Here is a 17,784-nt window from a genome sequence, read left to right as displayed (position 1 = left end):
CTCTCTCTCTCTCTCTCTCTCTCTCTTCCCCCCCTCCCCCCCTGTCATATTAGAATTTTTTGTAGCATGTAACAGAATACCATGTATATCTACTTCAGTACATGATATGTTACTGCTTTGTTCCATTATCTACACATTGTTTTTGTCCTACTTTCTGTGCGTTAGAATCTTTAAACTACCAAGTAACAAACTTACCATTAATCAGGGATTCAGAATAAAAACTGCAACAGAATAATATAAAGAGCTCATACAATTTCATTGGGTGGAAAGTACAGCTGAAATATCTAATCCCACCCTTTTCTGGTTATAGTGCATTTTATCATTAATAACATGCAACTCTTGGCCTATCAACATAAATTTTGTTCACTTATGACAAAGTTGGAATTGAGGCACAAACTAACATGTAACTGTTAAATTTTGTTGTCTAACAGATTTGTCGGTTGCTAAGACAATGGAGTTGGTCCAAATATTTATGGAATAGGACTATCATTTTCATACGGGTCAGGCTTCAGTCATTTATGACAAGCACAGAGGCTGTTGCACAAACATTTGTACCTATGACAACAGTGTCACTGCTACCTAAATGGTCAAAGATTTAAAAAAAAATTACACTGTAAATGAGAGTGAACTGTATGCTCAGGAGTATGAATTGTCAGCTTTGTCTCTGGAACAACTATTGTCTTTGAATGTGTTTTATGAGCTGGGAGATACGTTGTCTAGATGTCTCACGTAACAATGTGGAAGCCATAGTAGAAATGGCACTAAGTTCAGCATCATTGTACATGTCAATCTGAGGCATGGATGTAACAATATGAACAAGTGGATAATAAAAAAACAATGTATTCACAACAAGAAAACAATGTCATGCAACATATCAGCCTATTTCACAGTTTTAATCTGTCAGGAAGTTTCATATCAGCCTATTTACTGCAATATACTCTTTATTTCAAGTTCACAGTGTTATTTACCTAGGTACCCACTGCTGCTATAACTATATTTCAGACATAGTCAGGTGTTGGATTGTATGAGAGACAAAAATAAAAACAGGATACAGTGTACAGACAAATTTTCCACCTGGAAACCAGCAGGATGGATGATTGTCTCTCAGAGGAAGACTCTTGCAATTGTAGTTGATGACAAACACAGTGGCTAGTGTAGACAAGTGACTATTGTATTAATTTTATGGGACATTACATTACATACAGAAGGTAGCCTGGCCAAAGTAGAGTTAAAGCAACCGATCTTTATGAGAATGCAGTATTGGGTAATGATGGTTATCTTCCCTTACTATAAAACATGTTGTTGAAGAATGTACAGTCCAAGAAAGCAAATTGACAGAAACGGTTGAGCAAGGGTAAAGGAAAATAAATGGTTTTATAATGTGTTTGTGACTCCATCTTGAAGTACTGTGAAAATAGTCAATAGATGTGTTAAAAGACATTTAAAAAGAAATGCAGTTTTCAAGAGTAGGTGTTAAAATTCAATTACCATATCTGTAGTGAATTATTTTGCTACTCACATATATCAGTGTAGAACAAATCAGAACTGGGGCCTGCTCAGACAGTTGTTTTTTTTTCAAGCTCCAGCTCTGGTAAGATTAGGAATACTTAATACTGGAGTCAGTTACTGCCACATACTATACTGTGTGTATCTAATGGGCTATTAAGACATGTGTAATGTTTCTCGATAAGACGGCTTTGAAGTTTTGTGCATGTTTCTTCCACCATCACTTTCAGTCATCTAGTAAATGTTTTGTACATTGAATGTTAATATTTATTTCAGTACATGATGCTATCCAAACATGCCAAGAATTTTGTAGAAAAAAGTAGTAAAAGTTCTTGTTTACTAAATTTCTTTATGATTCTACTTGTTTCTCTTCATTGGAGTTGAAGTGTTGGTTTCTCAACTGGAAAGGAAGAAATGTATATCAAAAGAGTGGGTGTATGTCGAGTGATTAAGAGCAGTGATCATGTTGTTATTTGTCAGGAAGGCACTAGTGTTCACTTGGCATTGTTACAAACTCAGTATGCTTTTTCCAACTGCAGAGAGGACAGTGAAAATTGCATATTTGTTCCATATGTGACATTATTAGTCACTTACCAATCTCTGATAAGACTTACCGTATTTACTCGAATCTAAGCCGCACTTTTTTTCCGGTTTTTGTAATCCAAAAAACCGCCTGCGGCTTAGAATCGAGTGCAAAGTAAGCGGAAGTTCTGAAAAATGTTGGTAGGTGCCGCCACAACTAACTTCTGTCGTCGAATATATGTAGCCCTACGCAGGCATGCTTCGCAGACACAAAGACAAATACTACCACCAAAACCTCTGCATCAGTAAATAAATAAAAAAAAAAAGGTGGAAGACGAGCTTTTTTTTTTCTCCGCCCCGAGTTTCGGCCACTGCATTTTTCATACATTATCCAACGAAGTAAATACAAATTCCGTATTGTTCCTCTTCGAACATAGCAGCATTTCAATGTACTACGAAAATCCGACTGGCAAGACTGTTTGGGATATTTGTCAATATGGCCAGCTCTGCTTTCTGAATTTTTTCCTAACTGTGAGAAGAAATGGTTGCTAATAAGAACTTTTATGAATTGTGAATCACATGCAGTATTCTCTTCACCATAAGAATAATACGAATATAAACATTTTGCCATGTATTCTTTCGTGTTTGCTGCTATGTCATTTAAATCCTGTCCGCCTAATAAACTACGAAACTAGAGTGAGACAACAGCAGACGCGGAAGAATATACATACCATGTCATGTTTATATTCGTATTATTCTTATGCCTAATAGTGATACAGTCAGAAATGAAGCACGGCAATTGATTAGATTTTTAAATCTAAGATGACTCTAATTTCTGTGCATAATGTAATGTACTAAAGAGGCGTCTGCAAAGATTTTCAAACGGAGAAAAATTTTCGCTAAACTCTCATGCAGAACATCTTCTGTCATACGCAGCCTATTATTTGGCTCTTGTTGATCATTATCAAAGAAAGCAGCAGTGAACGTAGCAACGAATAGCAGTCTCTTGCCATTGTTTTGCTAATGAGACGATTCCTCTCTTTGTTTTTTTTTTTTTTAATTCTAAGCGGCGGTAGCGTGCACAAAAGCAAGCCATGCCGCGAGCGGCGACAGGCCGTAAACCCTCATTTTCAGAATGCGACAAACAATGGATGACACAGTACAGTAATGCATTTTCAGCTCTGAGTGACGGAAACACCTATAACAAAGAGAACTGCACTTGTCAGATCAAAGAAAAATAAGCAATCAATTCAAACCAGACGAAGCACGTGAAAAAGGAAGGGTACCCGTATAAATACGGACTGAGCGCCTGACGCATAACAACGGCTACCTGGTAAAGCTTAACTGCTAAGCTTACGACTCAAACCAAACTACTACAGCTGTATTGTCATTCATTCAACCTAAATTGTGTCTCATATTACAATGGACCAACTTTGTTTCGATTTGGAAGTGCGGCCTAAAACTTTTCTCTCCCCTTGAATTTCGAGTCTCAGATTTCAGGTGCGGCTTAGATTCGGGAAAATTTTTTTTCCTCGATTTCGAGTCTCATTTTTCAGGTGCGGCTTAGATTCAAGTGCGGCTTAAATTCGAGTAAATACGGTAGGTACCTGTAAGACGGGTGCTGCATCAGTCAACTGCTGTAAGAAAAGACATATTAACTGTACTTGACTCTCGGCTTACTCTTCTGGAATTAACAGACACTGATAGAAGATGGTAATGGCAGTCTTATCTCATAATATTTAAAATTATTCAAAGAAGATAGTTGACAGGGGGAGTTTTAACATAGAGTGTTTCTTGCACCTTCTAAGATTGAAGCACTACTTTGCTTTTTAAAAGATGATTTGAGACGTAGGTGGATAACTGAAATATTGATTCATCACGTAGCATACATTATATTAGAATGCTGAAATTTATAGCAAACTTCTTCGTACCTGTGGATATATTCAACTTGCTGACATAACTGTTCTTTTCATTCATATGTACAGAATAGATGTCGACCTTGGAACAAAACTGATTCCATTTTGTGAAAAGGGTTGTGAAGCACTTATTGATACAAGTACCACAACAATAACTGGTCCGGCATCGGAAATTGAAAAAATTCATGAACTATTGCCAGTGTCATCATTTGTCCTGGGACGGTATCGGGTAAGCACGGCTTTTCCTTCCTCATCGTGTAATGATATAAGGAGTGTTGCATTTATTTACTGATGTACATGAGAAATTTACATGTTAAGACATAGAGTAATTTTGATTAGGACACCGCGTTTTGACTACATGTGCTTTTCTGGAGAGTCAGTAATTTGTATTAAAAAATTTTCAAGACATTCACATCCTGAGAGTAACTGTTATGAAAAATGTTTGTAGAAGTTGCCTTCTGACAGTAAACATGATCAAAATTTGCAGGTAAAAGGTGTCCTGATCTTTGTTCTTCTCATGTTTTATGTGCAGGAAGTTACTTATTTGTGTATCTAAGATTTCCCAAAATTGAAAATGCTGACAACAAAACAGTCTGGATCAATGCAATAATTGAAGTTTTGCAAGTGGTGTGCATGACAAGAGATCCTGCAAAGCAAAACTAAATGCCTTCTCTCAAAACCACTCATCATGAGAATTCATTCAATCTCATAACAACAAATAGATCTGACATATTTTAGGAATGTTATGCAACTTGAAGGTGGAGGGGGAGGAAAAGGAAAGGAAAGGAAAGGAAAGGTAAGGTAAGGAATTCATGACATCAGCTGCATTGGGACTTCGTGCGGAATCAGTGCAAACGAGTGTCAATTTTGTGCCAGATTAGGATTTGAACCCAGGCTCCTCTGCTTAGTAGGAAGTTATGTTAACCATTGCACCACCCAGACACAGTGTTTATCACAATTGCATCGACTATCTCAGTATGCCCCTCGGCTGACCAACATCCCCACCAACTGCACCTATCTGGTTTCCCCATCCATGCCCCCCCCCCCCCCCCTCGCCCTGTCGCTACTTTGAGATTCTCACAGGAGGTCAAACGTGATTGTGCATAAGCTCTGAAGGTGACAGATTCACAGGCCATCGAGGCAAATCAGTTATATTAATGCATGATGTCTGTTCTTTTGGACATGCCCAAACATATTCTGACCTCAAATATAATGAGTTACCTTGAACACAAGGTCTTCTCCATCAAACCCATATGGATTCCAAAAACATTGGCCATGTTAAATGTAACTTATGCCTTTTTTCACATGACACACTGAAATCCATGTATCAAGGCAGTTGTGTAGCTGCAGTATTTCCTGACTTCTGAAAAGCTTTTTGAGTCTATACCACACCGACATTTATTAACAAAAGTACATTCAGATTGGGTTTCAAACTAAATTTGTAACTGGGTTGGGTATTTGTTTGTAAGGAGGAGACAACATGTTGTGGATGGCTAATCATCGACTGAGGTAGAAGTAACTTCAGATGTGCCCCAGGGAAATGTGTTGGTACTTTGTGTTTGCACTTATACAGATGGCAGTAGTATCACATACACGAGGTATAAAAGGGCACTGCATTGGCAGAGCTGTCATTTGCACTCATGTAGATCATGTGAAAAGGGTTCCGACATGTTTATGGCTGCACAGTGGGAATTAGCAGACTTCGAACACGGAATGACATTTGGATCTAGATGCATGGGACAATCCATTTTGGAAGTCATTACGGAAGTCAGTATTTTGAGATCCACAGTGTTAAGAGTGTGCTGAGAATACCACATTTCAGGTATTAAATCTCAGCACAGACAGTGCAGTGGCTGGTGGCCTTCGCTTAATGACTGATGGCAGCAGTGTTTGTGTAGAATTGTCAGTGCTGTGTGAAATAACTGCAGAAATCAATGTGGGATAAATGATGAATGTCTCGTCTAAGACAGTGCAGCAGAATTTGACATTAATGGGCTATGGCAGTAGATGACTGCCAAGAGTGCCTATGCTAACAGCACATCATCAGCTGCAGCACCTCTCCAGGAATTGGTGACCATACTAGTTGGATCCTAGATGACAAATGAATTCTAATTCCAGTTAGTAAGTTTTGCTGGTAGGGTTCGAGTGTGCTGCAGACCCCATGAAGCCATGGACCCAAATTGTCAACAAGGCTGTATGCAAGCTAGTTGTGGCTCCATAATGGTGTGAGTTGTATTTACATGGAATGGATTGGGTCGTCTGGTCCAGTTGAACAAATCATTGACTGGAAATGGCTATGTTCGGCTGCTTGGAGACCATTTGCAACCACTCATGAACTTCATGTTCCCGAATAATAATGTAAGTTTTATGGATTACGATGCACCATGTTACCAGACCACAATGTTCACGTTTGGTTTGAAGAACATTCTGCACACTTCGAGCTAACGATTTAGCCACCCAGATTGCCCAACATGAATCCCATCAAATGTCTATGGGACATAATTCAGGGGTCAGTTTGTGCACACAGTCCTGCACCGGCAACACTTTCACAGTTATGGATGGCTGTAGAGGCAGCATAGCTCAGTACTTCTGCAGGGTCTTCCAACGACTTGTTGAGCCCATGCCATGTCAAGTTGCTGCACTACACCAGGCAAAAAGAGGTCCAACATGATATTATAAGGTATCCCATGATTTTTGTCACCTCAGTGTATTATTGTATTTTCAAATATAGTCAAGTTGTATATAAGTCGGCCAAACATTAGCTGTGACCAGTGTATTATTGTATTTTCATATGTAGTGAAGTTTTGTATAAATCTGCCAAACAAACTCCAGATAGTTTTCCATTATGAACTTATTAATTATGTGTTTATTTTTCCTTCAAAAAGGTTCCATGTAACAAGGTGATCAAACTCCCTGCTATTCATTTTGTCCTGCAGGGAAAAAATTTTACGCTCAAAGGTCCTGATTATGTACAAGAGGTAAGGTTCAATATGTAATAAATTACTTTTTCATAGTACCTGTATTTAATTAATGTAAAGGTTTGAATAAATATCACCTTAGTCTGGATTATCTACAGTGGCTCTAATTTCCAAGAACGTTGTGTGAATTTACACTCTATAATTTGTTGCTTCTCTTTCAGATAATATAGCTTTTCTGAAAGTGACTGTGTTATACATTTAGGAGCACTAAAGGTTCTGAAAATAAGATGCAATATAATTTCATGTAGAGGGAAAGAAACTGCATGTTGACCACAGTGGAAACTAATATTTTTTAAAGTAAGCTGAAGTTATATGAAGCAACACTGTAGTAATGGAATCTGAAGTCAACTTGCTCACCACACTATCAACTAAAAACAGCAAAATAAGCTCAGCCTCAAGAAATAACAATATTACTTTCAGAGAGTATATTTCAATGCTATCAGCTTCGTTTTAGTAGCTGTTTATGGTAGGTCACTGTTGCAATACTGAATAGGTCAGACATTGCAAGAATAGTACATTCCATGATACCTGAACATAATTAATTACATGTAGATTTCAAAAACAAACAAATAAATAAATGAGTGCCCTCAAGCTGTCTATCCTCTTACAGAAAACCAGTGCTGGTATTTATGGATGCCAAGCATATCATGTTTCATTATTTTCAGTGTGTTGTGACTGCCCGAAGGCTGACAGACGCAATTTCAGAATAGGTACAAACTTTATTCAGTTTGTATGAAAGATTCAAACTAAATGAGGAGATGCCTGGGATTTCAGGCTTTCAAATGCAGTGAAGACAATAATATTGAATGTGATACGAAGAGTGGCTGTGACTCAATAAGTTACAGAATAACAACTGGCACTAGCAGAGAGATATTGATCAGCTGCTGACGTAGCATGCTGTGGACAATGCAAATAAAACTAGCACTCTATATAAATTCCACTCAAGGCAGGTGACACTTAAAAGAAATAACCACTGGAAATGCAGAGCACATGACATGATCTGTCTCTTTGGCTACAGAGATTAAGATGTGATCTACCTCATGGAAATGAGGAGAATGCCTTGACATGAGTTTTAAACCATTGTAGATCTAAATTTAAACTGTGATGCCAGTCGTATCACATGTAGCAGTAAGTGCAGTATAATGTGTAGGCTCTCACTTTTGCATCTGCATTGAACCTTTAGTGGAAGGGTCACAGAGGCTGGTCCTATGGCTGGCAGTAAATTTCCACTTTAATGTCAAAATTTTTATTACCTGGCTAGAAAATATGACAAGGTATCTGCATTGATGTGGCAGGATGTATGTTTAAAATGAATGCAGTGATTGTAATAACCTGAAGTCATTCTGCTATGTGATGAGGAATATATCAGTCAACCCCAGAAATCATCAAAAGGGCTTGTGGATGATAACCAACTTGAAAGGAACTCTGTAGGTGGACACCAGGTGGCTCATGTGGTTTTCTCTGTTTGAGAAAAGCTCTTTTAAGATGACTGCTGGTTCTTTCAGGTGTGCAAAACAGAATGTGTACATCAATACTGTAATTGTGCCTGCATCTGGGGTGAATCTTGAGATATTAATTAATGTTCCAAATCACAAATTTTAATTTGGCAGTGCTACAAGGTATGGAGACTCAAAGGATGGCATTTAGTTGAGGAGTAATCAGCCATAGCTCCTATTTAATGAGAATATGTTCCAAATACTCTACCTCTGGCTTCAAGAACCTAGCTGTTCTGTCAGTTTCAGTACGGACTTGTCTGCACCAGTGGTGAGAGAAAGTTTATATTCCAGATTATTGTATCCACCTGTAGCTCTGATGTCAGCTGCATGGTTTACCTGGTGCTGCTACGACATTCTGATGTCATATAAAGGGGCATTTCAGTTGGGGCATTTTGATCTTGTGTTGCTTGAGTACTTGGAGCAGCATGACAAATAACAGTGATGCTGGTGACTCAAATGAGAATGGTGAAATTGAACTGGTGATGATGAAAATGGTATTTTCAGCTGCCTGCATAATTACTGCTGATCAACAATTTTGTGGACTTGTTAGAGTGAAGGACAATTCAGATTCAGCACTTCAACACATGACTTTAGGTCTATCACATTTGGTATAAGACAACGTTATATGAGGCTGGCTATATATGAGACACGTCATCCTGAGCTTGAGCAGACAAAATGCCAACATCGACTTATGCCTTGTTGCTAAGTCCCTGATTGCGTGCTTAGCACACTGGACTTGTTACTGGAAGGAAAATGGTTCAAATTCATGTCTGACCATCCAGATTTAGGTTTCCTGTAATTTCCCCATATCTCTCCAGACAAATGCCAGGATAGTGCCTATGAAAGAGCATGGGCTATTTTCTTCCCCATCCTTGAGACAATCTGAGCTTGTGCTCCGTCTTTAATAACCTCAATGGCAGTGATACATTAAACCCTAATTTTTCTTCCTTCTTTCCTTCCATCCTTCCCATTACACACAAGTGTGGCCCAGTGGCAATTCCTACTGAAGACACAAAACCTCTCAAGACACTTGATTGTATGAGTTGTACTGCCATAAATGAAAAAGACTCATCCTGAGGAGAAAACTTCTCCACCAGTGGAGTGAGTTCTTGAGCACACCAGGCTAGAAAGTAACGGCAGTGGCAGTATGTTCACAACTGTTCCTCAGTGAAGATGCAATCTACATAGCTTCAATCATAGATGAGTAATAATGTTGTTATGCTCTAAAATCCTTGTAACCAATTTGTTGTGTCAAATTTATTCATGTTCTACCAGAAGTTCAAGCCAAAGACGTTGTTGCTTGGTATTTCAATTTAACTTAAGAGGGTAATCCAGAATAAAACTGAAAAAAATAGGTTTTGTTTCCAAGTTGGATTTAAAAGGTAAAGAGCAAAAAATGACGGATGCTGAAATATGATTAGCAATGAAAGCTGATACCCTAATTGGGTGTAATGGATAAGTCCTAGAGTGGCTGTTGGCAGTGACAAAATTGTGCAGGTGTTATGAAGACAATGTGGATAGAACTGGCACTCGATGTAAATTCACTATGTGCTGATGAGTGCTGGCTTATAATCGTAGTGAAGAGGAATTAACTCTCAGTAATGCAGACTACACATTGTAATGACCTCCTAAGTTGATAACATCTCACAGTCTGCCAAGGGGCAATGACAATAGAAGTCTGATACTGATAGATTGCTTTCCATTGAAGAATTCTGAAATGTGTAATTTATTCAAAAATGAGGTGGTCTATAGATATTTTTTGAGCAATTTATACTTTAGTTTTGTTTGAATATGAGGAGACCATAACCATTTAAAATTATCAAAAAGGCTGAAAATAAACAAGTGTTATATGATTCACTGTGTCTGCTCCACGTTGTTTGTAAAATGCTTGATTAATCATACATCTAGGATGCTACAAGAAAGGCTACAATAACAACCTCATATTAATTTCAAACTTTATTCTTGTATGAGGGCAATTAGGTGACCCCCCCCCCCCCCCCCATCTTCTGCCAACACCCTCCATCCACATGTTTGATCCAAGCACCACAGTGAGAGAATTGAAAAAAATTACATACTTACATTGTAACTCTGATACTCTGATTTTCTCCCTTGTACATTAGATGTGAATATGAAAAAGAGAAAGGCAAGTGGCACTGTAAAAGTTGCCCACAGCAGCACATTCAAAAGTTGCTTGTGGAGAGGGGGGGGAGGGATAGTAGTACTAACAAGGACAAGAAGAAAATATTTTGGCCTAGTTAAAAGATGGTACTGATATCAGTGAAATAAGCTTTATATTTTTTGGTATATGTTGCATAATAATGGAAGTAGAGAGGCAACTTGAGTTTTGCAAGTCTTGTCTATATGTTTTAAAGAAGCTCAATTGTGTATGCTATATTTAAATGGGCAAACTGGAACATGGTGCAGTCATAAAATTCTTTTGTCGTGAGTGGCTCATAATTGACATAAATTTATCCAAAACTGGTGGAGGCTTATGTGCAGTTTTCATTTTCAACAGGTCAGAAATGGGTGGCTAAATTCAAACATTGCCATACTTTGCTTGAAAATTATCAGCTTGAAGGATATCACAGAGCTGTAATCATAGGTGGTGGTGGTGGTGGTTAGTGTTTAACGTCCCGTCGACAACGAGGTCATTAGAGACGGAGCGCAAGCTCGGGTGAGGGAAGGATTGGGAAGGAAATCGGCCGTGCCCTTTCAAAGGAACCATCCCGGCATTTGCCTGAAACAATTTAGGGAAATCACGGAAAACCTAAATCAGGATGGCCGGAGACGGGATTGAACCGTCGTCCTCCCGAATGCGAGTCCAGTGTGGTAATCATAGGTGAAAACATGGAAAGTAAACTTTTCCTTGTAACTGTTGTGTCCTTATACAAAAGTAGTGTGCTTTTCGATATGTTGGAATCCATTTTTTGTAGGCTTCCTGAGAAAGTTTCTGTTGAGATACTAGTATAGTGATGGAAGCTAATATTGTTCTTCAAATATGTGTTTATAAAATGTCAAGTATAATGCCACATTTGAATAACCATAGCTTTCAGTATCACGTGCCTACTGGTACATAAAAGTGAAAGAGGTTATTTTATAACCATATGATAAATGGGCATTATGATACATAAAAGTTTGTTTTTCTTTCAGATTACAAAGTGGGGCTTCACTGTCTGCCTATCTGCACTGGTTGGAAATGAAGCAAGTAATATTTGGTCACTAGGAGCATCATTTATTGCACAGTATTACACAGAGTTTGATATGAAGAGTGACCGTATCGGATTTGCAAAAGCTAATATATAGCATAAAGTCGATGATAAATTTGCGGTCTCGTAATTTGTGTTCATTTCAATTATATCACTGTTTTTCTGGCTGAAACAGGCTGCTGTATTGTACAGACTGATTTACTATTCATTTGTTTGATAATTATGTGATTTATTATAAATAAAAATGCCATTTAAAAAACAAAATCCTCTGCAGCTATAGTCATTGTGTGTGTGTGTGTGTGTGTGTGTGTGTCTATATATATATATATATATATATATATATATATATATATATATCCAAATACTCTACCTCTGGCTTCAAGAACCTAGCTGTTCTGTCAGTTTCAGTACGGACTTGTCTACAACCGAGCGAGGTGGCGCAGTGGTAAGACACTGGACTCGCATTCGGGAGGACGACGGTTCAATCCCGCGTCCGGCCATCCTGATTTAGGTTTTCCGTGATTTCCCTAAATCACTCCAGGCAAATGCCGGGAATGCCGGGATGGTTCCTCTGAAAGGGCACGGCCGACTTCCTTCCCCATCCTTCCCTAATCCGATGAGACCGATGACCACGCTGTCTGGTCTCCTTCCCCAAAACCAACCAACCAACTTGTCTTCACTAGTGGTGAGAGAAAGTTTATATTCCAGATTATTGTATACACCTGATTATTGTATATATATATATATATATATATATATATATATATATATATATATACCTTGCAGAACTAGCACTCCTGAAAGAAAGGATTTGCGGAGACATGGCTTAGCCACAGCCTGGGGATGTTTCTAGAATGAAATTTTCACTCTACAGCGGAGTGTGCGCTGATATGAAACTTCCTGGCAGATTAAAACTGTGTAAAGCTGTGAGGTGTGAGTCTTGCTTGGGTAGCTCAGTTGGTAGAGCACTTGCCCGCGAAAGGCAAAGGTCCCGAGTTCGAGTCTCGGTCCGGCACACAGTTTTAATCTGCCAGGAAGTTTCTGAAAAGTTGGTTTTGTGGCATAGTTTAGTAAGATGCCATTGTAATCAACCATTCTGTGTTGAGTTGCATGCTCTGCAACCAGTCAATCAGAATTTGGCAGTGGCTGTTCATACCAGTGGAAGAGTTGCTTGGTGGATATGGTAATATACCAGTTCATTACTACTGGTTATACAGTGAATTGTCCCTGGAGTGGGTGTTTGTCATTATTATAAATGGAGTTGCATTTAACAACTTTACTAAAATGCAATTTTTGCGTAGCTGATTGTCTTGAAGTTGGCTTCCTTGTCCTCACATAGAAGTACGATAATGGCACAGGCCTACTTTGTATGAATAAAAACCACTGTTGGTAGGATTCTGAAAGCCTTTTGAATCTCTTTTTATGAAACAAAATAAATATCTGTAAATATTTGTATTTTAACCCTTCAATCATCAGAATAACAAAATGTAACATTCATTTGCTTCTGTGAGCTATCAGGTCCAACTACAAAGTGTTTGCTTTCTACTGCTTCACAAACACGACATTTCTCCATTACTGGACAACTTTCCACCAAGCATTCCCAAAGAACTAGTAAAAAGATAACATTTAAAGCCAGTAGATTGAAATCATTATCAAATATGTTAACTGATAACTATTTAGCAAAATTTAGTATTTAAATTTACAGTTTTTATGTTAAATCTTCTAAACATAGAAGATATAAATAATTTCTGTTATGTTGGAAGTAATCAAGTTTAATGAGTATAGTTGTATATGAACACACAAATTTATAAAAAAAAAAATGCCAAAACCTCGCATAAAGATTTATGGATGAGAATGTGCCAGCACAGTGATTGCAGCAAGCCAGTACTAACAGAAACTCCTTTTTTTCCAATATTGCAAGACAAACTGTAAAAATTTTCAAAATTGTAGATTACAACTGTTTACAATATGTACAGTCTTGTCTTCTGGTCTTGACTTACAATCAGTTCTTCTGACTTCTCCTTTACCCACACTCATGGTCCTCACTCTGTTATCCATTAGTTTATTACCTCTTCATCATAGTGTCTTTTGCTCAAGCATGGTAATAGTAGTCTTTCACTTCGTTAAGGAACCATCAGTTTGTCCCACAAAATATTCCTTGCATTAGTACACAGAACCAGGTTCCCCTAACACATAACAAAATATATTAAAGCAAAGCTTAGTTGGAATTGTAGGAATGAGAAGACAAACTACCAAAGAATGTGAGGTAAAATTTCTTAACATATACCACTTAATTTGCAACAGAGCAATTGTAAACAATTATTACATTGAAGATGTTTTCACGTGTAAAGTTAGACAATCAATAGCATCTTCAGATGACAAACAATGTAAGTGAAGATAAATTTTATATACAAGAAACTGTCATCATGAAATATCATAAGTTGGCGTGTATACCAACAGTTAAACGACCAATCATACCCATGTACTGAAACAGATGAGGATATGAGAGAGTGTTTCACAGAATGTATGTTGATCGTATGAAATAACTTAGCAAAGCTTTTTCATATATAATTTTGCAGTAATATCGACACCCCATATCTTTTGATTCATTTTTGTAGTAATTTAACATTAATACAGTTCAAAATACAGATCATGATGCACATAAGTAAATAAATCCTGAGCCGTGCCTAGATGCATTGCCATGGTACAAAATACGAAAAGGTTGTCACCTGACAGAAGTAACACAATGAGAAAACTGCATAAATAAAAATATTAATAAAGCTAATGGGATTGATGTGTTCCCGGGTTCGATTCCCGGTGGGGTCAGGGATTTTCTGTGCCTCGTGATGACTGGGTGTTGTGTGCTGTCCTTAGGTTAGTTAGGTTTAAGTAGTTCTAAGTTCTAGGCGACTGATGACCAGAGATGTTAAGTCCCATAGTGCTTAGAGCCATTTAATTGATGTGTCATTCCATATCTGTGATCAGTATTTTCATTGTGAAATTCTTTTTTGGAAGAAAATAGACAAGCTGCCTCCATATAGTGAAAAAAGAAGTATAATATTTCATGAGAAAATTAGTAATGCACACAAATATTATAGCAATTAGTGTATAACATGTGACTAAATGTACGGACAAACCGTATCAGCGCATGGTGAAAGATTGAAAACTACAAATAAGTACAAATTGAACTAAAATGTACAGCTCCTTAACCACTCACATATGCTGGTGATATTGAATGTTCATTCATAAGTATTCATTTTCTGAACTATATTGAAAGTCAAGGTATTATGTTTGCATTCTTACACAGCAAAGTCAAATAATGTAATCACCATAAACTGTCATGCTCATTGCTGAGCATCATGTCCCCATGAATCAAGCGTCTACATCCTGGACTTTACCAGCTTCTCTTAGAGCCTGCTGGAAGCATGAGGGACTAGTTTTTGGAGGAGGTGACTGAGGCTTTGAAAGGCCTGCGGCCAGGTTCCTCAAAGCAAGGGCTGCCTGTCTGCCACAGCCTTCTGAGTTGGTGGTCACTCATGGTCCACACTTTGTCTGAAACCACATGGACAGACCTCGCAGCGACAATGCGGCCAATGTCAGTAACACCTTCCAGCAGAGCAGAAGATGCCCTTGGCCAGAGACAGCATGCATGCCACCTTCCCTTGAATGCTGCACATGGATGTAATTCAAATGCTGTGCCCAATCAAATTGCATTCCACTAGACCTACACAGATATGCCTTGTCCTGTTACAACAAGCTGTGTCTGAATTTAGTAAATGTCCATTATACAGCTAACAGTTCTTTCCTAGTTACATTTTAGATTCTTTCATGTTTTTGTAGCATCGTACATGCAGAAGCAACCATCAAGTGTTTGTTCCCATCCAAAATTTTTATATAGAACAAATCCATAATCACTATCATCATAAAATAGACAAAATGTTAAGGAAGAAAGATTGTGTTTAATGTCCCATCAACATCAAGGTCATTAGAGACAGAGCAGAAGCTCAGATTGTGATGAGGATGGGGAAGGAAATCGACCATACCCTTTGAAACCATCCCGGCATTTGCCTGGCGTGATTTAGGGAAATCATGGAAAATCTAAATCTGGATGGCCAGATGCAGGCTTGAACCACATCCTCCTCACAGATGCGAGGCCACTGTGTCAACCACTGCCTCACCTCACTCTGTAAACAAAATGGTAAGGATAAGTTGAGTCTGTACAGAACGTTGCAGTTACTGAGCACTTTTTATAGAATGAAAAGCTTCCTCACACTCTGTCCCATATCTAGACAGAATTCTTTTTCAGTAAGTTGCGGAAATGTGATGCATTTGTACCCTTGACTACTAATGTATTTTCTATGATATCCATACATGACTAAAAAGGATTTCAATTGATCCTTATTGTTGGGTACTGGAAACTCAGCAATGGCTTTAGAAAACTGTCCAAACAGGCATCAGAAGGCCCAACAGTACCGATCGACCGCCGTATCATCCTCAGCCTAATGGCATCACTGGATGTGGATGGGCATGTGGTCGGTAGGTGTACTTTTCTCAGTAATGCAGTATCCCAAAAACTTCAGTTTATTAACTACAAATTTATATTTTTCTTATTTTAATGTCATCCCTCCTGATCACAATTTGTCAAACACTTCTTTTAATAACAGGAAATTCTCATCCCAATTCTGAATGTAAAGCAAAATGTCATTAACATATATGGTTAATTTAGAAGACAATTCCTGACCTAAAACATGATTCAAAGCTCCGATGAACTCAGCTAATTTAAACCAAAGAATACATCACAGTGCTGATAACCTTTACCATTGTACAAAAATGTCGTATATTTCTGAGATTCTGGAGCAAGTGGAACCTGATGAAATCCAGAGATCAAATCTAAGCCTGTCATCAGTTTAATATACTGAAACTTTTGTAATAACTCATTTATGTTCCCCAGCTTGCTGTTTCCTCGATGTATAACTTTTTCAGATGTCTGGAGTGTAAAACAAGTCTAACACATCCATCACATTTTGCCAGAACCATCAGAGGTTTATAATAATCACTGTTACTTCTCTCAGTTATACCATGCTTTTCCATCTTTTGCAACTACTTGCAATTGGTACATTATATAGTTTTATAAAAAATGGGCCAAGAGGTTTCAGTTTTAATACACATTAGAAATTCTGTATCCGTCCTGGTGTATCACTGAACACGTCCCCATCTTTCCATAACAGACCTTTTTACTCATTCTTTTGTTCATCATGCAGCCCCTCAGTTTCAGATACCTTTCCCTCAATTGTTTTCATTAACCCTCGAGTGGGTGTGACTATGTATAAAGTGCACCAGCCACAAATAATTTTTTTTTTGCGTTGTTCCATTGTTGTTTCACAGTTGTAAGCTCATAACTATACCTTCATTACTGCTTTAAACACAGTGATAAATTGTGTTGCCATATGTGCAAGTGAGCAGCAATAGTATAAAATGAACAGCAAGCTAAGTGAGAAAAAATTAGGATCGGTGCAAGAAAGTGACCCAGATTACAAGCTAGCAGCACAATTCTACAATGAGGCTTTTCTCAATGATATAATTTGTAATCGAGTAAATGGTTGGATGGGATCTGATGCATCTGCACCGTTTAATGCCTTGAGTGAGTCATTACTGTAGGGTAATTCCTGTCCGTGGCATCAGAGTGTTTCAATCAAAGTTTATTTCACTATTGTTTAATTAATCAGTGCTTTAGCTTATATCATGTAAGTTTATTTTATCATTGTTTAATTAAACTGTGATTTTGCTCATACATATTTACCTTGGTATCTTGAAGACAGCAGTTCTTTACATGCATACAATGTGCGCTGCGTACCTGCTGGTGTTATGAAAAATAGTGTGCCAGCTTGGGGGTTAATTCCTTGTCTTCAACTTCCTGTTCTGAATTATTCTTTACTATATGATTTCCCTCCTTCTTAAATGACAACCTATTTACGTTTTCACAAGCAACTTCCTTTCCCTCCTTTATAAATTTTGTTCAGATTATGTTTCCCTTTATTTCTGTCACACATAAGGTTTTCTCTTTCCGACAAGAGCAGCACTAACTTTGTGTAACCTATCTGCTCCCAAAATAAAATCTTGATGTAGTTCTGGAACTATCAAACAATTTTGTTCAAATTCT

General features: G+C 37.9%; 1 protein-coding gene across 1 annotated transcript in view; it reads left to right on the top strand.

Annotated features, from left to right (window-relative positions):
* Nucleotides 1-11,888, top strand: part of LOC126248571 (lysosomal aspartic protease-like) — a 45,994-nt gene extending 34,106 nt beyond the window's left edge. The window contains exons 7-9 of the mRNA XM_049949675.1: nt 4,014-4,173; nt 6,830-6,922; nt 11,569-11,888. Coding sequence (XP_049805632.1) covers nt 4,014-4,173; nt 6,830-6,922; nt 11,569-11,721 — 406 coding nt within the window. The 3' untranslated portion in view covers nt 11,722-11,888. The remainder of the gene's footprint in view (nt 1-4,013; nt 4,174-6,829; nt 6,923-11,568) is intronic.
* The last annotated feature ends 5,896 nt before the right edge of the window (nt 11,889-17,784 follow it).

Source organism: Schistocerca nitens, chromosome 3 (assembly GCF_023898315.1).
Source record: "Schistocerca nitens isolate TAMUIC-IGC-003100 chromosome 3, iqSchNite1.1, whole genome shotgun sequence".
In the NCBI taxonomy this organism is placed as follows: Eukaryota; Metazoa; Arthropoda; class Insecta; order Orthoptera; family Acrididae; genus Schistocerca; species Schistocerca nitens.
The sequence above is the reverse complement of the archived record's forward strand: the minus strand, read 5'-3'. Positions and strand labels throughout refer to the sequence as shown.